Consider the following 26,381-nt stretch of genomic DNA (forward strand, 5'->3'; position numbering starts at 1 on the left):
TATCAACATAATCAAGAATTATTAGAAATTAATGAAAATGGGAGAGAATATATTCAATTTACAAAATGAAGAGGGGGCTTAATAATAGAAACAGTAAAATCTAGGTAATCACAAAGACTTACTTTAAAACTTTATACTCACCCATATGTAAAATCTGAAATATGTGGGTATTTTCATCAATACCTACCACTTTCTAAGGTTAAAGAAATTCAGAAGAAGAATTTACACAACAGAACTCTAACCAAAAGTGAAATAGAAGAACTCACTAAAAGTCTCCCAACTCTTCCTGCCAAAATGTGAGACCTCAATAAATTTAGGACATAATTCTTTGAGACAATCCAAGATATAACACCATTAACCTGATATTATGCTAAACAAGAGAAACAGAAGAGATATTGCTCAAATCAGATTATGAGTCTACACTCACCATAATAACTAAGCCACCTAATAAACTAACCTAGAAGAAGATTTATAGAATAATTTTTCTTATAAACCTTGGTACAAAAACACAATAAAATTATTACAAAGCAAATCTAAGAACCAATCAAAAATATCAACTACCACTCAACTACCATTCTCTGGTAGGCTTTACCACAATAGGCAAATAACATTCCATATATGAAAGTCAATAAATGTATATGTATGTATTTGTGTGTATATACACACATTTATACATGAAGTAAGTAGGATAGGTATTTTTGAGAATTGAAAACACCCAAAGGATATGGGGATGGGGTAGCATGTGAAGCCAGTTTGGAAACTCCTTTGTTCTCCTATGGAATTGAGAAGGATCTAGGAATTGGAGGAGGTAAAGCTGATCATAATATATTGTGTACAAAAATAACTTTTTGAGAAAAAAATATTTGAAATTAAAAATATAATTACATCGTTAAAAAATTCGTTATCACATATCTCTGTATATGCATATTTTAGTCTCAGAGGACAGAGGTTCTTGATCATGCATATGGAAATTGTTGATATTTCAACATTTAAAGAAAATTTGTCCTATTTGTCTCCTCTTAAATGCCAAATAGGACATACCACAACTTATAACAGAGAGTTGCCTATATTGGTGCTGCTTTAAATGCATTCCATATCCACATAGAATCATCTTACCTCAATTATCAATAAACTCTTCCACTGGCAGTACAGGTCCTAAAATATTAACAAGAATAGATGAAAGGAAAATTATATTAGACTAATTTACTCATAAAACACAGGTTCACTTGTCTCTTAACTATTTGCTTCTGAAATACTAATTGTGGGAATTCTTCACAGCAACTACTGGAATGTAAATTTAGCAAAATAATGTAGAAAAGCAAACATAAACTAGAAGAAACAGGTCGAAATACGGTATTGACCTGTGAGAACTGAGGGTCACATTTGAAGATCATGTTTTAGAAATCAAATAAATATTCAGCTTAATTACCTATTATTATTATTAAATGGGATTATGAGAGCTAGGTCTTATGAAGTTTTGAAATGAGCACACAAAACAAGCATTCTCAGGAAATTGATGAATATTTAAAAATCAAGAGGAATGAGAGCAGGTCAATGACTAAAATGTAAATAAATAAAAGACTTAAAATTAACCAAGTTCATATCAACCTTCAGGCTATATATTTAAAAAAATAGAATTCTAACTATACAGGGTAATATTATAAATGTATTTAAAAATTAAGATGAATAATGAGCTTAACAAAAATAGAAATACGTAAGGAAAATGTGGCTCTGTGATGATCTGGATAGTTTTGGATAGAGCAGATTCAGGACGTTTCTAGATTGGGCATAATTTTAAATTCTCAAGACAATGTAAGTACAGATTTTGTTTAGATATTCTGTATCTGTCAGTGCTGTATCAATGTCTGTTTTGCATTCTCAGTGGATAGCAAATGCTCTAAACATGAGGCTGAAATTCCCTCTCTGGACATTTGTGACACAATGGCCAGTGTGTAATCACAACCTCAGATTTTGTGAGGCCTTCCTGAGCCATTAATGCATGTCTCATGGTGGATCAACTAACAAAATCCATTGTTATCACTTAAGGTGTTCACATAAACAGATTTTGAGGCAGTCTTGGGACCAAATTTTCACAAAGTGGAATCTTTCCAGGGACCTTAATTTCCATAAACATGTGTGATGTCAACCATCAAGCTACATCATCCTCATCTGTATTATCAACCAAGTTTATCACACAGTGGACATCAGGTGAAGATCCTCAGGAGAGCATCAATGATTCTTCCAGGGGTGAGGAAACACCTGTAGAAAAGGAAACATGAATGCATGTGTAGCATCTCCCTGGGACACAGTGTTAATAGTACATGGGGATATATTGTTACCTGTTTGATTTCCTGATCTGTTTGGCACTTCACAATCAATACTGCCCAGACTCAGAACAGGAAAAATATGTTCACCTTGATTTTACTCTTCTTGCTACTGAACAATTCACTTTTTGTGGCTGATTTTATTTATCCGAGGTGCTTTTGGAAAATGAAGCGGAGTGAAAGCAAGGATAGAAACCACGGAACAGGATGTACATTCAGGATTCAAGCAGTACAACAACTTGTAGAGAAAGAGTATTTTAGTCATATATTGAATATACAGTAAGTGCTTTTGTGTTTTCCATTACAGTCATCATGAATGTTTCCCAAGACTACTGAGGATGAGGAGCAAAGCACAGCTCTGAGGCTTTTGCACGGTGTTTTCTGCCTGCAAAAGAAGAAAGAACTTGAAATATTATGACAGACTTAATGCTATATTATGACTTTAACTTGACCCAGAGTATGTTTTTCCATCAGTATCTCATTAACAGGAATGGAAACTTAGCAATAAAACAAATCTGAACCTTTAACTGTCCATAAATATCTCTCCTAGACAGTTTCCATTTCACAGGAGCCAATGTGTCTTATCAAAAGAATGCCTATAAAATTTCTATGACTTTATCCTAGGTGTTTAGGCAAATCGCCAAAGAGACTGCTGATAGTAACTGAATACACACCCCCACACACCCACACTTACCTACACACAGACACACACACACAAACACACACACACACACACATACACACACACACACACACTCACATATATATTCAGTTACTACATAAATTTGCTCCATGTGGTCGCCATTTATGTACACATGCTGCATGAAAATTGAAGATATTTGCCCACTGTGAAGTTTACCTTTTAATTTATACTAATTCACTGGCTTTAACAACTTATGAAGTCCAGTTCTTTACTCTCTCTTTAAAATAAGGAATCAATGGATGGACTCTAAGGGTTCTGTTTGTGTTCTTTGAAAAGTCATGTTATTGCTAATAGTAGTGACTTCTCATTTATGAGAGGTGACCTTTCATGAACATCTCAAGGTTCTGTGGTCTTCCAGCTTCTTTGTCATCTCAACCACATTACACAGATCATTTCATCTCTATGAGCTGGGTATAATGAAATCCAGTGCAGATTTGTCCTTTTATTGACTACAAATGATATATGTAAGTTGCTGTCAATTATAAACACTATAAACTTTTACAGAACTCAGACTGAAAATCACAAATTTGCTCTGGCTTTGGCTTTTACCATAAATGAAATCAACAGGAACCCTGATCTTTTGCCAAATATGTCTCTATTATTTAAATTCTCAACACACAATTGTGTCTTGGAGTCTGAATTAATGAGTCTTATGCATTCAAGTTTACAAAATTATGATATTTTCCCTAATTATTCGTGTAAAGAATACACCAAATGTGGAATGGCCCTTACAAGCCTGAATTTGAGAACAACTGTGACATTTTATACAATCCTGAATAACATCCTGTCTGAGAAGGTAAATTTGTATGTTTGTATGAGTGTGTGGCTTTTGTAAGGAGGTGCAGGGTGATAATTCAGTCATGAAATCATGTATCTCTTGTGCCAGCATGGCCTTGATAGGACTAGGTAAATCTAAGTAGTTCACGGGTGTTATTCACAGATTTGATGGGGTTTCCACATTACCTTATTTGAAATATAGATGAGGGAGAGAATAATATTTAGCTAAGATTTTTAGAACTATGCAGAACAAAATGTGTTTACATGTTCTAAGAATTCATTGTACCTCCTGCTGCTTCCTGTTTTCTAGTTCCTTCACATTACTTATGGACCCTTTCATCCTGTCCTGTGTGATCATGAAATATTTCCCTATCTACATCAGATGGCCTCTGACCATACATCTCTAGCCCTTGCCCTGGTATCCTTCATAATTCATTTTGGCTGGAACTGGGTAGGGCTGGTCATCTCAGACAGTGATCAAGGTGTCCAATTTCTTTCCTATTTGAGAAGAGAGATGGAAAAAAATACAGTCTGCTTTGCCTTTGTCAACATGATTCCAATGAGCATGAATTTATACATGTCAAGAGCTGAAGTGTATTACAACCAAATCATGACATCATCCACAAATGTTGTCATCATTTATGGTGACACAGACAGTACCTTAGCTGTGAGCTTTAGAATGTGGGAATCCCTAGGAATACAGAGACTATGGATCACCACTTCACAGTGGGATGTCAGTCCTAGTATGAAAGACTTTACATTTGGTAACGAATATGGGACTTTTGCTTTTGGACAACACCATAGTGAGATTTCTGGTTTTAAACATTTTGTCCAGACATTGAACTCTGTCAAATGCTCAGATGAATATCTGGTAAAGCTGGAATGGATGCACTTTAACTGTGAGGTCTCAGCCTCTAAATGTAAGACACTGAAGAACTGCTCAAACAATCACTCATTGGAATGGTTAATGGTACAAACTTTTGATATGGCTTTTATTGAAGGGAGTTATGACATATACAATGCTGTGTATGCTTTTGCCCATGCACTCCATCAGATGACTTTTCAAAAGTTTGATAATCTGCCCAAGGACAATGGGAAAGATCACAATTATAGCTGCAAGAAGGTAATGTTTCTACTCTTAGATGATGTTTAGTGTTATTAATGATATAATTTTAAGAGACTATAAATGCCCAAACCAAGTGTGCTAGAAAATGTTTTCCAAAATAGAAAGAACTTTTATTGAACAAGTAAATCTTTATATTAGTATAAAACTCTAATGTTAAGGAAATAGACTAGAAGGCATAATCTGTCCTTGTATACCTGCGATTTTGTTACAAATTACCTAAATATCATCATACATGTTATAATAATGAAAACATACTGAGCCCATCCACATGAGTCCACTCAATGATGAGTCATTGTTCACGAATTCTCAAGTATATTGTACTCATTGTAGGGTATTTTTTTTAACTACTCATCCAAGTTCATACTGTTCCCACTCTAGCCTAGTGGTATTACTTGTTGCTCTGAGAGTATTTACACAGAAAATCCTATTAGAATTCAGTTCACTACATTTGTGTGTGGTGATGTGAGTGAATGCATATTTCTCACTCCTTATTTGTAAGTTTCTGTGTTTAATTGTATCTGTGTCTACTGCTAGACATAGATGATAGCTATAGAGATAGACATAGACATATACAGAGAGAGAGAGAGAGAGAGAGAGAGAGAGAGAGAGAGAGAGAGAGAGAGAGAGAGAGAGAGAGAGAGAGAGAGAGAAAGAGAGAGGACAGGTTATTTATAGACATATTTTGCCAATCTCCGTATCATTCTATCTATGGAAGTTAACATAAATTTGTCTGGTTCCGTTTCTTTCTGTATGGTACATTTTGTGAGAATGTATATTCCTGTGTACAATTATCAATGCATGTTTCTGCCTGTGTCTGGGTTTTGTGTACATTGTTTAATTTTTGTCTGTTTGTCTATGCATGAGATCACAAATTTTTCTCTATCAATGTCACTCTGTGTGGATGTCAATATATGTCTATGTGAACCTATGAATATTCCTCTGTGCATGGGTTTGTATGTGTTTGTAACTGACAATGTGTTTTGTGTGTATCTGTGTCTGTTTGAAGTGTTTGATGCATATTCTGTGTCTGTGTGTGTCTGTGTATATGTGTTTTTAATACATGGGTTTGGACATGTACATGAATGTTTCTGTAGATAAGTGTGTGCTTGTGATATGTGTGCATCTCTATATGGATGCAAGTCTCTCTGTTTCATGTGTATGTATATTTCATATTACAAATATTGTTGATGTCTACATGTATGTTTGTTTTTGATTGATAATTTCTTAGAGAACTAAAATAATAACAACATTATAATTTGTTCAGCCCTTGAATTTCACTGAAATTTTCACCAGCATATTGCCAATAAAGTTGCCTTTAAGATGAAGTAAGAATATATTTTCCTACTTTAAGGAAGAGACTATACTCTATATTATACTGACTGTCTTTCAGCTGTATTCCTCTCTGAGAAAGATGCAGTTCACTAATCCTGTTGGGGAAATAGTGAATATGAACCAAAGAGACAAACTGCAGGAAGAATATGATATTTTCTACATTTGGAATTTCCCACAGAGCCTTGGACTTAGAGTTAAAATAGGGATGGTTAGTCCCTATTTTCCAAATGGTCAACAGGTACATTTATCTGAAGTTATGATAAAGTGGGCAAAAGGAAGTACACAGGTGGGTTCAGCCTAATTATGCTAATTTAAATTGAACTTTCAAGTGTGTGCATCCAAATGTCCTTGAAAGTGATTGCGATGTGCAAGACTAATTTGTAGCATCCTATACTATGTTTATTTTTTCATGTTTTATGTCACTTTTTAGTTATTCTTTGAGGATTTCCAACACGAATACCCTGTATTTGTATCATATCAGATACTGTTTCAGGCCTTTAATATTAGAGTAACTGTATCAGAAAACAGTTTATGTTATTCCAGTATAGTGAGAAATATGCTACTAGTCTACACCTGTTCTTAGCCAAAAGGCCTAGAAGCGATATATGCTACTAGTCTAATTATTAATGACAGAGTAAGTTCCCTTCTTATGATAAACCCTTTCAAAGGATGTTTAAAGACCTTGGATCTTTGTAACGACAGAGTAAATGCATAATAACTAAGTCACAAATTTTTATTATATTATTTTCAAGCCTGCTTAACAAGTAGTATATATGTATATGAAATTATCCAAATAAATATATCAATAAATAGTCTCACAAAAGGCATGCTCCAAATTGAAGATTGAAAAAAAAAGGCTTAATAAGTACAAAATTCAAACTATGACAATGATTAAACAACAAGAAAAAATAAAATTCATAGGTGAACAAGGATGAATTATCTAAAAATCAAATTTAAAACCAATGGGAACAAGACAGAAAAGAAACCACTCTCAGTAGCCACTGTATATCCATTATATTGCTGCTGTACATATCCAAAATAATGGAAGAAAAGTAGACATGTCTAGTAGAAACATATAAATAGCAAGTTTGAAATAAATATTCAGCGTTTGAAATTAAATAGTCCTTGACAAATTTTACTTAAAATTTATTGTGGAAATAGGAGCATATATGAAAGCACAGGGGAGAACCCTCGGTGATGGAAAGACTCTCTTTTGTTAAGAGCAGGTTCCACCAGCTTCAATCATTTTTAAATGTAGCTTGCTCATTCATTCATTCATTCATTCATTCATTTGCTTTGTATAATGATAACAATTTACACGCCCTCATCTACTCCTATTCCTTCTCCTATCCATCCCCTTCCTCCCATCCACTACTCTTTCTTTCTTCAGAAAAGGGGACTGCCCCCCCCCATAGCAACATGCTTAGTTATATCATGTTGCACACCAATTAGGAAAAGATTCATGTTTTCTTATTGGGGTCAGGAGAAGCAACCCTTAGGGGTAAATTATCCAAAGAAAGACAGAAAATTAAGACACAAACTCTGGTATTGCACTTAGGAATCCCTCTAAAAGACAAACCTGCACAATTGTTAAAAATGTTTAGAATGTACAACATTTTCTGTATCCATTCTTCTGTTGAGGGACATCTGGATGCTTTCCAGCTACTGCTATTATAAATAGGGCTGCTATGAACATAGTGGAGCATTTGTCCTTATTACCAGTGGGAACATCTTGTGCATATATGCCCAGTAGACGATCTACAGGTAGTAGGATGTCCAGTTTTCTGAGGAACTGCCAGACTGATTTCCAGAGTGGTTGTACCAGCTTGCAATACCACCAGCAATGGAGAAGTGTTCCTCTTTCTCCACATCCTTGCCAGCACCTGCTGTCACCTGAATTTTTGATTCTAGCCATTCTGACTGCTGTGAGTTGGAATCTCAGTGTTGTTTTGATTTGCAGTTCCCTGGTGATTAAGGATGTTGAACATTTGTTCAAGTGCTTCTCAGCCCTTCAGTATTCCTCAGTTGAGAATTCTTTGTTTAGCTCTATGCCCATTTTTTTAATTTATTTTTTATTTATTAGGTATTTTCTTCATTTCCATTTCCAATGCTATCCCAAAAGTCCCCCATACCCTTCCCCCACTCCCCTACCCACCGAGTCCCACTTCTTGGCCCTGGCATTACCCTGTGCTGAGCCATATAAAGTTGCAAGACCAAGGGGACTCTCTTTCCAAGATGGCCAACTAGACCATCTTCTGATACATATGCAGCTAGAGACACGAGCTCTGGGGGGTACTGGTTAGTTCATAATGTTGTTCCACCTATAGGGTTGCAGACCCCTTTAGCTATCAGGTTACCTTCTTGAATTTCAAGGAGTTGGGAAACAATTCAATTTTTCCTCAATTTTTCCATCTACTGATATCTGACAACATAAAATGCACTAAATAAGATCTGCTAACTTTGTTGGTGTGTATAAAATTAGTTTATTAATATCAAATACTTATATAATACAATTATGGAAGGGTAAGTAAAAATGTTGATAGCAGCATATGTCTACTTTTCCTTAGGTGCCAACTTCTGTGTGCAGTGCTGATTGTGGTCCTGGATCTAGAAAATTCGAGATGGATGGAATGGCAGCATGCTGTTTTCATTGCAAACCCTGCCCAGAAAATGAAATTTCTAACGAGACAAGTGAGTATTTCCTGCTGGAATAAGTTCTTCAAAAGGATTGTCATCTTGCTCCCATATTGGATTGCTGAAGTAGTTAAAAATAAAAGTTTAAAAATAAAATAAATCTCTGTCCTAAGTTACTCAATATAGGAGTACAATAATTTAATATGTCCTTATTAAGAAAAAAAGTAGAAATTGGCCTGTATCCATTACACCTTGAAAATTCATAGTAGATGGCATACTCTCGAATATTTGTTTTGAGAAGAAAATTTAAATGTACTCTTCAAAAGATCTTTTCTAGTATTTAATGCTCTAATAGTGTATGTAGATCATTAATCTTAAAAGATTTACTTATTTTGACTTGATATATATTGTTTTACCTAAGGCCACTCTTACCTTGCCTGTATAGAAGCACATGGAAGACAAAATAAGACATATGGGTATGGATAAATAAACCCAGTTCCTCTGAAGATAAATGAACAGAGAAAATAATAACTTGTAAAATTATAAGATATTCAAATGAGTATTTTCTTCGGAAAAGGGATGTTTTGCATAATAAAGAACATTATTTTTTTTCAAAAGATCAGTTATTTGAAATTTAGAAAACAGAGCATCACTCTTGACACATGATATGAAAATATGAGGGGCCCTCTAATCATTACTATTATATATCGTGCCCATTTAAAATTTTCCATAATAGAACACATTGTTCTTTTATTTGTTTTGTATGATTAATTATTAAATGATTTGTTTATATATATTATTATTATTAATGTATATTTATTTCATTTACATTTGCAATGCTATCCCAAAAGTCCCAACACCCTCACACTCACACTCCCCCACCTAACCACTCCCACCTCTTGGCCCTGGCATTTCCCTGTACTGAGGCAAATAAAGTCTGCCCGACCAATGGGCCTCTCTTTCCACTGATGGCCAACTAGGCCATCTTTTGATACATATGCAGCTAGAGTCAAGAGCTCCGGGGTACTGGTTAGTTCATATTGTTGTTCCACCTATAGGGTTGCAGATGCCCCCAGCTCCCTGGGTGCTTCCTCCACCTCCTCCATTGGGGGCCCTGTGATCCATCCAATAGTTGACTGTGAGTATATACTTCTGTGTTTGCTAGGCCCTGGCATAGTCTCACAAGAGACAGCTATATCATGGTCCTTTCTGCAAAATCTTGCTAGTGTATGCAATGGTGTCATCGTTTAGAGGCTGATTATGGGATGGATCCCCGGGTATGGCAGTCTCTAGATTGTCCATCCTTTAGTCTCAGCTCCAAACTCTGTCTCTTAGCTCCTTCCATGGGTGCCTTGCTCCCAACTCCAAGAAGTGGCAAAGTATCCACCCTTTCATCTTCGTTCTTCTTGAGTCTTTCGTGTTTTGCAAATTGTATCTTGTACCTTGGGTATTCTAAGTTTCTGGGCTAATATCTACTTATCAGTGAGTACATATCATGTGAGTTCTTTTATGATTGGATTACCTCAATCAGAATGATGCCCTTGAGGTCCATCATTTTGCCCTGGAATTTAATAAATTCATTCTTTTTAATAGCTGAGTAGTACTTCATTGTGTAAATGTACCACATTTTCTGTATCCATTGCTCTGTTGAGGGGCATCTGGGTCTTTCCATGATCTGGCTATTAAAAATAAGGCTGCTATGAACATAGTGGAGCATGTGTCCTTCTTACTGTTTAGGAACAACTTCTAGATATATGCCCAGGAGAGGTATTGTGGGATCTTCCAGTAGTACTATGTCCAATTTTTTGAGGAACTGCCACACTGATTTCCAGAATTGTTGTACAAGCTTGCAATCCGACCAATAATGGAGGAGTGTTCCTCTTTCTCCTCAACCTCAGCAGCATCTGCTGCCACCTGAATTTTTGATCTTGGCCATTCTCACTGGTGTGAGGTGGAATCCCAGGGTTGTTTTGGTTTGGATTTCACTGATGATTAAGGATGCTGAACATTTTTTCACGTGCGTCTCTGCCATTCGGTATTACTCAGGTGAGAATTCTTTGTTTAGCTCTGAGCCCCATTTTTTAATGGGGTTATTTGATTTTCTGGAGTCCACCTTCTTGAGTTCTTTATATATATTGGATATTAGTCCCCTATTTGATTTAGGATAGATAAAGATCATTTCCCAATCTGTTGGTGCCTTTTTGTCCTATTGATGGTGTCTTTTGCCTTACAGAAGCTTTGCAATTTTATAAGGTCTCATTTGTCCATTCTTGACCTTACAGAACAAGCCCTTGTTGTTTTATCCAGGAATTTTTCTCCTGTGCCCATATCTTCGAGGCTTTCCCCAACTTTCTCCTCTATAAGTTTCACAGTCTCTGGTTTTATGTGGAGTTCCTTAATCCGATTAGGTTTGACCATCATACAAGGAGGTAGGAATGGATCAATTCGAATTCTTCTCTATGAAAACCTCCAGTTGTGCCAGCACCATTTGTTGAAAATGCTGTCTTTTTCCAACTAGATGGCAATAGATTCTTGTCAAAGATCTAGTGACGATAGGTGTGTGGGTTCATTTCTGGATCTTCAATTCTATTCTATTGGTCTACTTGTCTGTCACTATACCAGTACCATGCAGTTTTTTTTTTCACAATTGCTCTGTAGTACAGCTTTAGGTCAGGCATGGAGATTCCACCAGAGGTTTTTTATCATTGAGAAGAGTTTTTGCTTTCCTAGGTCTTTTGTTATTCCAGATGAATTTGCAAATTGCCCTTTCTACTTCGTTGAAGAATTGAGTTGGAATTTTGATGGGGATTGCCTTGAATCTGTACATTGCTTTTGGCAAGACAGCCATTTTTACTATATTGATCCTGCCAATCCATGAGCATGGGAGATCTTTCCATCTTCTGAGATCTTCTTTAATTTCTTTCTTCAGAGACTTGAAGTTTTTATCATACAGATCTTTCACTTCCCACATTAGAGTCACGACAAGGTATTTTATATTATTTGTGACTATTGAGAAGGGTGTTGTTTCCCTATTTTCTCTCTCAGCCTGTTTATCCTTTGTGTACAGAAAGGCCATTGACTTGTTTGAGTTAATTTTATATCCAGATACTTCATAGAACCTGTTTACCAAGTTTAGGAATTCTCTGGCGGAATTTTTAGGGTCACTTATATATACAACCATATCCTCTGCAAAAAGTGATATTTCGTCTTCTTCCTTTCCAATATGTATCAGCTTGATCTCCCTTTGTTATCGAATTGCTCTGGCTAGGACTTCAAGTACAATGTTGAATAGGTAGGGAGAAAGTGGGTAGCCTTGTCTAGTCCCTGATTTTACTGGGATTGCTTCCAGCTTCTCACCATTTCCTTTGATGTTGGCTACTGGTTTTCTGTAGATTGCTTTTATCATGTTTAGGTATGGGACTTGAATTCCTGATCTTTCTAAGACTTTTATCATGAATGGGTTTTGAATTTTGTCAAATGCTTTCCCAGGATCTAACGAGATGATCATGTGGTTTTTAATCTTTGAGTTTGTATATATAATGAATTATGTTGATGGATTTTCATATATTAAAACATCCCAACATCCCTGGAATGAAACCTATTTGGTCAGGATGGATGACTGTTTTGATGTGTTCTTGGATTCGGTTAGTGAGAATTTTATTGAGGATTTTTCATCAATATTCCTAAGGGAAATTGGTCTGAAGTTCTCTATCTTTGTTGGTTTTTTCTGTGATTTAGGTATCAGAAGCTATGTGGCTTCATAGAATGAGTTGGGTAGAGTACATTCTGCTTCTCTTGTGGAATATTCTGTGAAGAACTGGATTTAGATCTTCTTTGAAGGTCTGATAGAACTCTGTACTAAACCCATCTGGTCCTGGGTTTTGTTTTTGTTTTTGTTTTTGTTTTGGTTTTGGTTTTGGTTTTGGTTTTGGTTGGGAGACTATTAATGACTGCTTCTATTTCTTTAGGGGATATAGGACTGTTTAAATCATTAACCTGATTCTGATAGAACTTTGGTACCTTGTATCTGTCTAGAAATTTTCCATTTCATCCAGTTTCTCCAGTTTTGTTGAGTATATACTTTTGTAGAAGGATCTGATGGTGCTTTGGATTTCTTCAGGATCTGTTGTTACATTTCCCTTTTTATTTTTTATTTTGTTAATTAGGATGCTGTCCCTGTGTCCTTTAATGAGTCTGGCTAAGGGTTTATCTATCTTGTTGATTTTCTCTAAGAACCAGGTCCACATTTGGTTAATTCTTTGAATAGTTCTTCTTGTTTCCACTTGGTTGGTTTCACCCCTGAGTTTGATTATTTCCTGCCATCTACACCTCTGTGGTGAATTTGCTTCCTTTTGTTCTAGAGCTTTTAGGTGTATTGTCAAGCGGCTAGTGTGTGCTCTCTCTAGTTTCTGTTTGGAGGCACTCAGAGCTATGAGTTATCCTCTTAGAAATGCTTTCATTGTGTCCCAAAAGTTTGGGTATGCTGTGGCTTCATTTTCTTTAATATCTAAAAAGTTCTTAATTTCTTTCTTTATTCCTTCCTTGACCTAGGTATCATTGAGAAGACTGTTGTTTCCACATGAATGTTGGCTTTCTATTATTTAAGTTGTTATTGAAGATCAGCTTTAGTCTATGGTGATCTGATAGGATGCATGGGACAATTTCAATATTTTTGTATCTGTTGAGGCCTATTTCGTGACCATTTTTATGGTCAATTTTGGAGAAGGTACCATGAGGTGTTGAGAAATTATATCCTTTTGTTTTAGGATAAAATGTTCTGTAGATACCTGTTAGATCCATTTGTTTCATAACTACTGTTAGTTTCACTGTGTCTCTGTTTAGTTTCTGGTTTCATGATCTGTCCATTGATGAAAGTAATGTGTTGAAATCTCCCACTATTATTGTGTGAGGTGCAATGTGTGCTCTGAACTTTACTAAATTTTCTTTAATGAATGTGGCTGCCCTTTTATTTGGAGCTTAGATATTCAGAATTAAGAGTTCCTCTTGGAAGATTTTACCCTTGATGAGTATGTAGTGTCCCTCCTCATTTTTTTTGATAACTTTGAGTTGAAAGTCGATTTTATTAGATATTAGAATGACTACTCCAGCTTGTTTCTTCAGACCATTTGCTTGGAAAAATATGTTCCAGCCTTTCATTCTGAGGTAGTGTCTGTCTTTTTCCATGAGATGGGTTTCCTCTAAGCAGCAGAATGTTGGGTTCTGTTTGTGTAGCCAGTCTGTTAGTCTATATATTTTTATTGGGGAGTTGAATCCATTGATATTAAGAGATATTAAGGAAAAGTAATTGTGTCTCCCTATTATTTTTGTTGTTAACGTTAACATTCTGTTCTTGTGGCTGTCGTCTTTTAGGTTTGTTGAAGGATTACTTTCTTGCTTTTTCTAGGACGTGGTTTCTGTCCTTGTATTGGTTTTCTTGTGTTATTATCCTTTGAAGGGCTGGATTCTTGAAAAGATAATATGTGAATTTTGTTTGTCAGGGAATACTTTGGTTTCTCCACCTATGTTAATTGAATATAAAGTAGCCTGGGTATAGTCGCCTGGGCTGTCATTTGTGTCCTCTTGGTTTCTGTATAACATCTGTCCAGGCTCTTCTGGCTTTCATAGTCTCTGGTGAAAAATCTGGCATAATTCTGATAGGTCTGCCTTTATATGTTACTTGACCTTTTTCCCTTACTGCTTTTATTATTCTATCTTTATTTAGTGCATTTGTTTTTTTGATTTTTATGTGTCGGGAGGAATTTTTTTTTTTACTGGTCCAGTCTATTTGGCTTTCTGTAGGCTTCTTCTATGCTCATGGGCATCTGTTTCTTTAGGTTTGGGAAGATTTCTCCTATAATTTTGTTGAAGATATTTGCTGCCCTTTATGTTGAAACTCTTCATTCTCATCTACTCCTATTATCTGTAGGTTTGTTCTTCTCATTGTGTCCTGGATTTCCTGGATGTTTTGAGCTATGATCTTTTTGCATTTTGCATTGTCTTTGATTATTGTGCTGATGTTCTCTATGGAATCTTTTGCACCTGAGATTCTCTCTTCCATCTCTTGTATTCTGTTGTTGATACTCGCATCTATGGTTTCAGATTTCTTTCCTATATTTTCTATCTTTAGCATTGCCTCATTTTGGGTTTTCTTTATTGTGTCCACTTCCCTTTTTGGGTCTATTATGGTTTTGTTCATTTCCATCACGTGTTTAGATGTGTTTTCCTGTTTTTCTTCAAGGACTTGTAACTCTTTAGCAGTGTTCTCCTGTATTTCTTTGAGTTATTTTAGTCCTTCTAGATGTCCTCTACCATCATCATGAGATATGCCTTTAAATCCGGGTCTAGCTTTTCGGGTGTGTTGGGGTACTCAGGACTGGCTGAGGTGGGAGTGCTGGGTTCTGATGATGGTGAGTGGTCTTGGTTTCTGTTAGTAAAATTCTTAAGTCTGCCTTTCGCCATCTGATAATCTCTGGAGTCAGTTGTTATAGTTGTCTCTTGTTAGAGCTTGTTCCTTTCGTGATTCTGTAAGCCTGTACCAGCAGCTCTGGGAGACTAGCTCTCTCCTGAGTTTCAGTGGTTAGATCACTCTCTGCATGCAAGCCCTCCTATTGAGGCAAAGGTGCACAGATATCTGTTATTCGGATTTGCCTCCTGGCAGAATATGAAGGCCAAAACCAGGGCCTGTCCCAGAAGCTGTTAGCTTCTGAGAGCTTCACACTCTCACCTGTGCAGACTAGTCTTGGCAGGATCTGGGAACATAGATGGCTCCTGCAGATGCTCCATCAAAGACCTCCTGGGCAGAGTGGATACCTCTCCTGTGCCAAGAAAGGTGCCCGGATGTCTGGAGCCCAAAATGGGTCTGTCTCAGAAGCTCTGTGGCTCCTGTTGACCCAGAAGCTGTTAGCTTCTGTAGTCCCCACTCTCACCCGGGAAGACTAGTCTTGTGGGGAACAATGAAGGAAGATAATAATTATCTAAACTAATTCATTTTTTATATTCCATGATATATTCCCTCAACCCTGATCCACCCTTTGGTTGTTCCACATCCCATACCTCCCCCCCACCCCCATCTTATGTAGATGTGCCAACCACCACCCCACATGACCTCTAAACTCCCTGAGAACTCCAGTCTCTTGAGGTTTAGAGAAAAGGACACAAGCCTTGGGGCCAGAAGAAGGTGGAAACAGGCAAACTCTGGAAATAGGAGGTTTGGGTAAACCTTCCAGAATGCATCTGAGAGAATGAAATCTGAGAGAATCTCTGGACTCAAAGGGAAGGAACTTAGATGAAAAGCCTGTCTCTAGGGAGAGAGAACTTATAGAACTCACCTCGAGTATGATGACATGACATCAAGAGAGGGTTGGTGTTGCCATCCCACAGCCACATCTCTGACCCATATTTGTTCCTGTATGAAAGAATTACAGGGATGGAAATGCAGAGGTGACTGAGGAAAATAATGTCCAGTGACAGGCCCAAAGTGGGATCCAGATAAGGGGAGATCCCAAGTGCTGACACTATTACTGAGGTTATGGAGCATTCACAAAAAGGAACCTATCATGACTGCCCTTCAAGAGATCCAACAAGCAGGTGAAAGAGTCAGATGCAGATGTTTGCATGCAAACCAATGGGCAGAAGCAGCTGACCCCTGTTATTGAATTAGGGAAGGCTGAAAGAAACTGAGGAGAAGGGTGATCCTGTATGAGAACCAGCAGTCTCAATTAACCTGGACCCTGAGATCTATCAAACACTAAACCACCACAGAGGCAGCATACACCAGCTGATATGAGACCCCCAACACAAATACAGTATTGGACTCCCAGGTCTGTGTTCTTTCAGAAATGATGCACATTAATAATTTTTGTTCCTTAAAGGAATTAGCCACAGATTTCAAATGGCATTGGCACTAGCATAGTCCATGTTAATTAAATAACTATTTTGTTAGGATGAATTAAATACAAATGGCAGGCATGTAGTATTTCTGGGCCTTTTTTGTGCCAACTTGTATTATTGAAGAAATATCATAAGAGGACATTTATTGCTAGTAAGATTGCTTAGAACTTAAATCCTTCACAACTAAGTATAATGCTGTAAGTTTCCCCAGAACACATCAAATAATAGTAGGTAACCATCTCCTACCAGTTGCTTTGTGATACACATACAGTTCTACATTGAACATACACATAAGTGATTTAACAAGTCTATTTGGAGATACATGACATTGGCACTGTCAACCAAACTCAAATATTCTCCAAAAGCAATACATTATGCTCACAACCAAGCTAAATTCTTAGTCCTTAAACAAATAAAATAATAACAGCTCTCCACAAATGCATTGTACCATATAAAAGACTTCTAACCTTGGAAGTACATTATTTATCCTGTATTGCAATCATTCAGTGACTCACTGGAATGGCAATCAGATTTCCTACACACACAAAGGTGGGAATTACAGAACTTTTAACCTTCTGAAAAAGGCTTGCTGCCTTTTGATAAAAAAGGTGTAGGAATGTGGTATTACTGTAGTCATAAGAGGACAAAAGTTGGAACAATTTTAAAAATTATTTTGGCATTTATAAAAATCAACATTATATTTGAATAAATTTCAGGTCTCACTCTCACCTTTTTGCTTCCTCTATATAAACCTAATCATTCTCAAGTTAATGATACTTCATGTTAATTTTATATGTAAACATACTCATAAATAAACACATCCATGATACATGATCAAAACAGTATAGGAAAACAAACAAACAAACAAAACCTTTGTTGCTTTCATTTACCTAATGATGATCACCATCTGAAAATGGAAAATATTATTTCTTATAACAGTGACTTTCAATGCATTCTAAAAAACATGTTATGGGAAATATCTAGAGCAGGCCCCTGCACCAGGTGATCTCACTCCCTCTGACTCTCAGCCTGCCAACTTGCTAGTTCTGCTAGGCCACATGGCTCCCACCAGGCTAACATTTGGAATGGGCCCCCTAAGTTTCCGTAACTTTCAGGCAACACCCCTCCCATCCCTGGTTAACCATATCAAAGTGTAATTACCGGGTAGAATCAAGACTCTTAATGCTTAGGTAGCCAATCAGACTTATGTATCAGTAATAACACAATTAACAATGTCAAAACAATAATTTCAGAGCCAAAGGATAATAATAAAGCTTTAACACAATTATTCTAAACTTTTGATAACACCACCTTAGTCTCCATTCTGGTTCCCCCTCTGCTCCTCAGACCCCACTCTGTCTCCTCAACTCCTGGATCTGCCTCATTTCTCCTGTCCAGTCACAAGCTTCCCTCTGCCCTAATGTGATTGGACAGGGAAAATCCTGCAACAACAAACAAACTCATATATTGCAGCACTTCTTCTATATGCTGAAATGAAATATCCTGTCAGTAAAATAGCTGAAGCTGCACTAACAATATCTTCATTTCTCCATTAGATGTGGATAATTGTTTCCAGTGTCCAGAGGACCAATATGCTAACACAGAACATAATCACTGCATTCATAAAACTGTTGTATTTCTCAGCTATGAAGAACCACTGGGGATGGCACTTTCCTTACTCTCCTTGTGCTTCTCGGCATTCACAACTGTGATTCTCGGCGTCATTGTGAAGCACCACAATACTCCAATTGTTAAGGCCAATAATAGAATTCTCACCTATATCTTGCTCATCTCACTCATTTTTTGTTTCCTCTGCCCTTTGCTCTTCATTGGCCATCCAAACTCAGTCACCTGTGTTCTACAACAAATCACATTTGGAGTTGTATTCACTGTTGCTATCTCCACTGTCTTAGCCAAAACAATTGTTGTAGTTCTGGCATTCAAAATCACAGCCTCTCAAAGAATGATGAAGTACTTTCTAGTTTCAGGGGCATCTAACTACATCATTCTCATTTGTACTCTCATCCAAGTTATTGTATGTGCAGTTTGGCTGGGAGCTTCTCCTCCTTCTGTTGATATTGATGCACAATCTGAACATGGCCACATCATCATTGTTTGTCACAAGGGTTCAGTCAATGCATTTTACTCTATTCTGGGATACTTGGCTCTCCTGTCCTTTGGGAGCTTCACTCTGGCTTTCCTTTCCAGAAAACTTCCTGGTGCCTTTAATGAAGCCAAATCCATTACATTCAGCATGCTGGTGTTCTGCAGTGTCTGGGTCACTTTCATCCCTGTTTACCATAGCACCAAAGGCAAAGTCATGGTGGCTGTGGAGATCTTCTCCACTTTGGCTTCCAGTGCAGGGATGCTGGGATTCATTTTTGTTTCTAAATGTTACACAATATTGTTTAGACCAGACCAGAATTCTCTTGAAATGACCAGGATTAAATCATCTTCCCATGCTCGAATTTTATAAATTCTGAAAAATGTATAGTTGGTTTATAATCACAAAATGTTGAATTATATTGCCATACCTATCTGCTTTTAGAATAACTCTCACTGTTTCCTCTATGGATATTGCCTAGCAATACCATGTCTGCTGATATTCCCATTGATCCTATAATTTTCCACAATGTTCTGAAGCAATCATCTTTTGACAGAAACAGATAATGGAATCCTGATTCATTCTGAGTTAGAGGAGTACTTCTAGCAGCATAGAGGAAAGAGGTATATTTTTATCCACAGGTTGTTAGAATATTTGCAAAGAGGAATTGTTGTCTCTTTAGATATATTCTTGGCCTCTTTTTGTAGAGGAACTGATACAATACTCAGCCCCAACAACTGCTGTTACCAAACACCTATAACAATAGCTACAATTAACAGGATGCTCTCTTTTGTGTTGCGTATGTACCTGAAGCTATATTTGCACATTATAAGGCACACAAACTCACACACATAAACACATATATGCACACAACTAAATTTTCATAAAATTTTTAAAAATACAGAAGAATGATACAAAAACTATACAGTGTTATATTGTAATGTTCTCCTAAGGTATCACAATTGTAGTAACTAACAAAGAAAAGATCAGCTATGAGTAGAAATGACTGAGTTCATTTTCAGAAACTCTACAGATAACTCTCAATTTTAAGTATATCATCAAAATCATACTTGTGAAATTGTCATGGAAAGCACAGCTTGTTGAAGTAATCTATTCTATGTGTAGAATTTAGATGAGTCTGTGCAAAATATCACCTTTGACACCACAGAGTAACCCTAGGCAAGTAGCTGGTGATAGTCTGTGTTGACATCACCTGACATAGGTTAGTTGGTCCAGAAAAGCAAAGAGGCTACTGGCTATGATATCCAGTGTCTAGAGAAGAAAAAGGGGGAGATTCAAACTTTCACAGACACATGCACACACACATACACATTCACATGCACATTACCACACACACACAGTGATTGAGGCAAATAAAAGTACTAGAAATTTAACACATACATTGACACAGAGAGACAAATAGAGAGACAGAGAGACAGACAAACACATACACACTCACACATTTGATGGCTGAAGCCAAGCTCTTTTTTTTTTTTTTTTTTTTTTTTTGGTTTTTTCGAGACAGGGTTTCTCTGTATAGCTCTGGCTGTCCTGGAACTCACTTTGTAGACCAGGCTGGCCTCGAACTCAGAAATCCGCCTGCCTCTGCCTCCCGAGTGCTGGGATTAAAGGCGTGCGCCACCACGCCCGGCTGAAGCCAAGCTCTTACATCAGGTTCCAAGCATTTCACATAAACACATGTGCACACATATACACAGATGCACATATACACACAAATCGTAGATGTAAGAAAGTTCAAACAGACAGGTTCCAACTATTTCTCACATAATACACATACATATATACACACAATTGGTGAAAGGAACAAACTCCAAAACATACCCAGACATCTTTACATAGTTACGTATGAAAAGATATGAATTGAGTGAAATTTCAACACACACATACAGTTTACAGATGGAAACAAACACACATCTACACACATATTTATGTATATATATATATATATATATACATATGTATATATATATATATATATATATATATATATACATACATACATACATACACACATACATACATACATTGGAAAGTAAAGGGGTCCAACATACTCCTACACAAAATTTACACAACACATACATACACATTGTTGATGGGTGCAAAATGCAATGTCCCAACCACTTTATTCTTTCTCCCATCACTTATGTAGCCCAGAAAAATCATTCAGGGTGTAAAATAATTTGTTTTAGTAATCTTCTCGTTAATTGCTATGAAAAAAACCAAAACAAAACAAAAAAACAAAAACAAAACAAAACAAAACAAAAAAAAGCAGTAAAGTCCAAATAACTTCACAAGAAATATTACATAGAACAGGTAGAGAAAACAATAAACTAGTTATATATTAGCATATTGTAATGCAGCAAGATAATTTTTCAACAAATTTTTCTTACAGGCAAGCAGATAATTGTAGTTAAAAATAGAAGCAATTATTTTATTATTCTTATTTTCTTCTTTTTTAAAATTAAATTATTTTGTTTATTTACATTCCAAATATTGCCTCCCATTCTGGTACTCACTCCAGAATTCTTCTTCCCAACCCCCTCTCACTTATATATAAAAGGGTGCTTCCCCTTCCCAACTACATAGTATCCCCCTTCCCTGGGACATCAATCCTCTACAGGATTAGATGCACCCTCTTCCACAAAAGTCTGTCAAGTCAGTCCTCTACTACATATGTGCTAGAAACCATGGCCATGTATGCTCTTTGGTTGGTGGTTGAGACTCTGATAGCTCTCAGGAGTCCAATTAAGTTGGCAATGTTTTTCTTCCTATGGTGGTAGTCATCTGCATTTGCTCCTCCAATCTTTTCCACTAACTATTCCATAGTGGGTCCCAAACCTCAGTCCAACGGTTGGTTCTCATTATTTAAATCTGTCTCAGTCAGCTGCTGGTGGAAATTCTTGGAAGACAGCTATGCTAGGCTCCTGTCTACAAGAACAACATGGCATCAATAATAGTGTCAGTGTTTGGTGCCTGTGTGTAGAACAGTACCCAAATTAGACTGATCACTAGATGGCCTTTCCTTCCGTCTCTGCTCCATTTTTGTCCAGGTATTTTCTTTAGTCATGAAACAATTCTGGGTCAAAAATTTTGAAGATGGGTGTGTGGACCCATCCCACCACTGGGGACCTTGGGAACTACTGGAGTTGGTCTTTTCATGTTCTATATCCCTATTGTTGGGCATTTCAGCTAAGGTTATCCATATTGAGTTCTGAGAGACTCTCACATTCCAGATATATGAGACTTTCTAGAAGTTCCCTTGTTGCCCCCAACCTACATCACTGCAGCTTCAGATTTCTATTCACTCTCACTATCCTCTGGCCTTCTCTCCTTTTTGCCCATCATACCTGATCCACTTTCCCTTTTCCCCATACCATCGCACCTCACACACAAGTTTGTCCTTCCTCCAGTCTCCCATACTTGTTTTGTTCCCTCTTCTAAATAGGATTGAAGTATCCTAACTTGGGCCTTCCTTCTTGCTAAACTTCATATGGTCTGCAAGTTGTATCATGGTTATTGGTTATATTTTGGCGAATGTGCATTTATAACACAGTACATACCATGTACATCTTTTTAGTTCTGTTACATTGCTCAGAATAATATTTTGTAGTCTTATCCATATTCTGGCAAATTTGATACAGTCCTTTTTATATTTTCAATAGCTTAATAGAATTACATTGTATAACCGAACCAAACTTTCTGTTTCTATTCTTAATACCATGCACCCTACCAGATCACCACAGATTAAGGAGGGTCTTCAATAACAACAAAAGCAACAGAGAATCCACATATACATGGAAGCTCTACTCAATGATGACTTGGTCAAGGAAGAAAAAAAGAAATTAAAGCCTGTTATGATTTAATGAAGATTAAGGCACAACATACCCAAACTTATGGGACACAATGAAAGCAGTGCTAAGAGGAAAACTTATGGCTCTGTGTGCCTTCAGAAAGAAACTGGAGGTAGCATATACTAGGAGCTTGAGTGTGACTCTGAAAGATCTAGAACAAAAGGAAGCAAATAGACCAAAGAGGAGTAGGCACCAAGAAATAATCAAACTCGGGGATGAAATCAACCAAGTAGAAAAAAAAAAGAAGAACTATAAAAAGATTCAAGAAAATCAGGAGTTGGTGCTTTGAGAAAATCAACAAGAGATAAACACTTAACCAGACTATACTGAGGACACAGTGACAGTATCCAAATTAGGAAAATCAGAAATGAAAAGGGAGACAGAACTACAGAAACAGAAAAAAATTCAAAATCTTATTAGCTCCTTCTGCAAATGCACATATTCAACAAAACTGAAAATTTTGTAGGAAATTGACAATTTTCTAGGCATACACCAGTTACCAAAGTTAAATCATGATTATATAAACCATCTAAACATTCTGATAACCTCTAAAGAACTAGAATCAGTCATTTAAATTCTCCCAGATGGTTTTCATGTAGAATTGTATCAGATGTTCAAAGAAGTCCTAATACAAATACTCTTCAATCTACTCCACAAAATATAAACAGACCGAAAAGTACTCATCTCATTCTATGAAGCCAAAATTATGCTTACACCTGAACCACACAAAGACCCAACAAAGAAACAGAACTTCGGACCAGTTTCCCTTATGAATATTGATGCAGTAATACTCAATAAAATTCTCATAATCCCAATCCAAGAACACATCAAAGTGGTCATTCAACATGATCAAGAAGATTTTATCTGAGGGATACAGGGATGGTTCAACACACAGAAATCCACCAATGTAATCCAATATATAAACAAAGTCATAGATCACATGATCACATCATTAGATGTTGAGAAAGCATTTGATAAAATTCAACACCCTTCATGGTAAAATTCTTGAAAAATCAGGAATTTAAGATCTATACATGAACATAATAAAAGCAAAATACATCAACCAGTAGACCATATTAAACTAAATAGAAAGGAAGTTGAAGCAATCCAACTAAACACAGGGACTATATAAGGCTACCCACTCTATCCCTATCTACTCAATAGTAGGAGCCAGAGCAATGAGACCGCAAAAGGAGTTCAAAGGGACACAAATTGGAAATGAAGATGTCAAAATATCACTATTTGCAGATGATATGATAGCATATTTATGTGACCCCCAAAATTCCACCAGAGAGCTCCTAAACCTGATAAACAACTTCAGCAAATTGGTTGGATATAAAATTAAACAAATCAGTAGCCTTCCTCTACTCAAACGATAAACAGGCTGAGAAAGAGATTACAGAAACAACACACTTCACAATAGTCACAAATAATATAAAATACCTTGGTGTAATTCTAAACAAACAAGTGAAAAAACTGTATGACAAGAATTTCAATTCTCTGAAGAATGAAATCAAAGAGGATCTCAGAAGATGGAAAGATCACCCAAGCTCATGGATTGTTAGGAACAATATAGTAAAAATGGCCATTTTGCAGAAAGCAATCTACAGATTCAATGTAATCCCCATCAAAATCCAAATCAGTTCTTCATAGAGATAGAATGAGCAATTTGCAAGTTCATTTGGAATAAAAAAAAAACCAACTATAGCATAAACTATTCTCAACAATAAAAGAACTTCTTGGGAATCTCCATGCCTGACTCTAAGCTACATAACAGAGCAGTCTCCATAAAAATTCTATGGTACTGGTAAAAATACAGCCAGTTATCTACCTCGAGTAGAATTGAAGATGCAGGGGAAAAAACCCACACACTTATGGTCACTAGATCTTTGACAAAAGAGCTAAAACCATCCAGTGATAAAAAGACACCATTTTCAACAAATGGTGATGGTTCACCAGGCATGTATATCAATCCAAACTGATCAATTCTTATCTCTTTGTACAAATCTCAAGTCCAAGTGGATCAAGGAACTCCAAGTAACAGGAGATACACTGAAAATAATAGCAGATTAAGTGGGGAAAATCCTGTAACACATGGGCAGAGGAAAAACTTTCCTAAACAAAATACTAGTGTCTCAAGCTCTAAGATCAGAATTGACAAATTGGAACCTCATGAAACTGTGAAGCTCTGTATGGCAAAGGACACTGTCAATAAGACAACACAGCAACCTACAGATTGCTGAAAGATCTGCAGTGATATTTCATATTGCATAGTTATGAAATTTACAGTTAACATTCTTCATTGTAACAGTGAGGAATAATCATTCTCATGGAAAAGAAGATATATGCTGAAAATGTAGCCATTGAGGTAGAGATGTATTTAGAGGTTATTAAAGGAATCTCATGTGTGTTCTCACCATGGCTCACTTGACTATTACAAACACATACACTGCAAGAATACAGATCAACAATAATACAACCACTGTTCAGTTCCCACATATAGGTTCCCACATATAGATATAGAGAATTGAAAATATGGAGATATCAAAGTGACATGATTTTCAAATATTGCAATCATAGGCTTATGTGAGCCTATATTTCAAAGAATGTACTAAAAAAATAATTCAAATAATGGTGATAAGAACTCAGTTACCGTAGCATGATTTCCACTACTCCTGATCACAGCTCAATTGATACTCAAGAACTTACGTGGAACTGAATGATTGGAATGACTATATGTTACACTGCTGAGTTTCTAAATTTATCATGAAATAAAATTAAAATAAGCCTGATTCCAACCAACAGGACCAAATCTAAGAGGAAAATATCATGCAATGTTATTTTGTCCTCTGAGGTTCTGCATTTACCCTGTGTGATGTGAGGATACTTCACATAGAATTCACAAAAATACAAAGTACTTCTCACTAGAAAACTCAATATCACTAGATACTGCATTAACGTTATATGTTCTGAAAAACAAAATAAAAAAACCAACAAAATTAAAACAACTGCAATTCTTGACCATACAATTTCTGTACAGAGTAGAGTGAGCAAGTTCTAGGCATTGCCATTTTTCTGGAAAGTAGAATACAGCTCTAAGGAATGTTATCAAGTCCTATAATTCAATGAAAATATTTGAGCTATCTGTATTGGTAGGATTCTTTAATCCTAGCATCCTAGGAAGAAGAAGGGAGATCCCATGTAAATCCAGGCTTGATCTAGTGCCACAATAGCATTATATCCATTTTTGCATACAAGTGATAAAAGAAATCATCTTTTAGATTATTCTTCTGTAAAGATCCTGGCAAGTATTAGATAAATGGAATAATCCCCATAATACCAAGTTATTATCTAAATATTACAAACAGGGCTAGAGGTACCCACCTCAGAATACTGGGTCCCTAAATTGTGACACAGCATATTTTACCTCTGGTGAATACAATATACCTATTTGGCAGCACTATTCATCAATTGGATTTCTTCCCTTGCATCCATGGCAGAACTGAATCAAGACTTCTTAAGACTGTCCCAAAAGGCATCCTGTAGCTGCTGGAGTTTTTAATGTCCTATAGATGAAGGTAGTTTCCCTATCCATAAAAGATCCTCTCTAAGTCCTATT

At 36.5% G+C, this 26,381-nt stretch overlaps 1 protein-coding gene across 3 annotated transcripts; it reads left to right on the forward strand.

Moving 5' to 3' along the window:
* The first annotated feature begins 2,315 nt into the window (after positions 1-2,315).
* On the forward strand, positions 2,316-26,087 carry LOC110288128 (vomeronasal type-2 receptor 116-like). Of its 3 annotated transcripts, none has more exons than XR_015045888.1 (7): positions 2,316-2,603; positions 3,532-3,823; positions 4,115-4,927; positions 6,321-6,548; positions 8,830-8,953; positions 18,343-19,513; positions 22,645-26,087. XR_015045888.1 is itself a non-coding variant. In XM_085832899.1 (6 exons), exons 1-6 carry the CDS (start codon positions 2,407-2,409, stop codon positions 19,260-19,262), a joined length of 2,574 nt encoding a protein of 857 aa, XP_085689025.1. In that variant the 5' UTR covers positions 2,316-2,406; the 3' UTR covers positions 19,263-20,355. The 3 variants fall into 3 exon arrangements, 1 of the variants encoding a protein (XP_085689025.1); XR_015045889.1 differs by having other exon boundaries at positions 6,321-6,500; XM_085832899.1 differs by lacking the exon at positions 22,645-26,087 and having other exon boundaries at positions 18,343-20,355.
* Positions 26,088-26,381: the final 294 nt, after the last annotated feature.

The sequence above is a fragment of the Mus caroli genome, unplaced genomic scaffold (genome assembly GCF_978045245.1).
Source record: "Mus caroli unplaced genomic scaffold, Mus_caroli_1 scaffold_18, whole genome shotgun sequence".
NCBI classification, from domain to species: domain Eukaryota; kingdom Metazoa; phylum Chordata; class Mammalia; order Rodentia; family Muridae; genus Mus; species Mus caroli.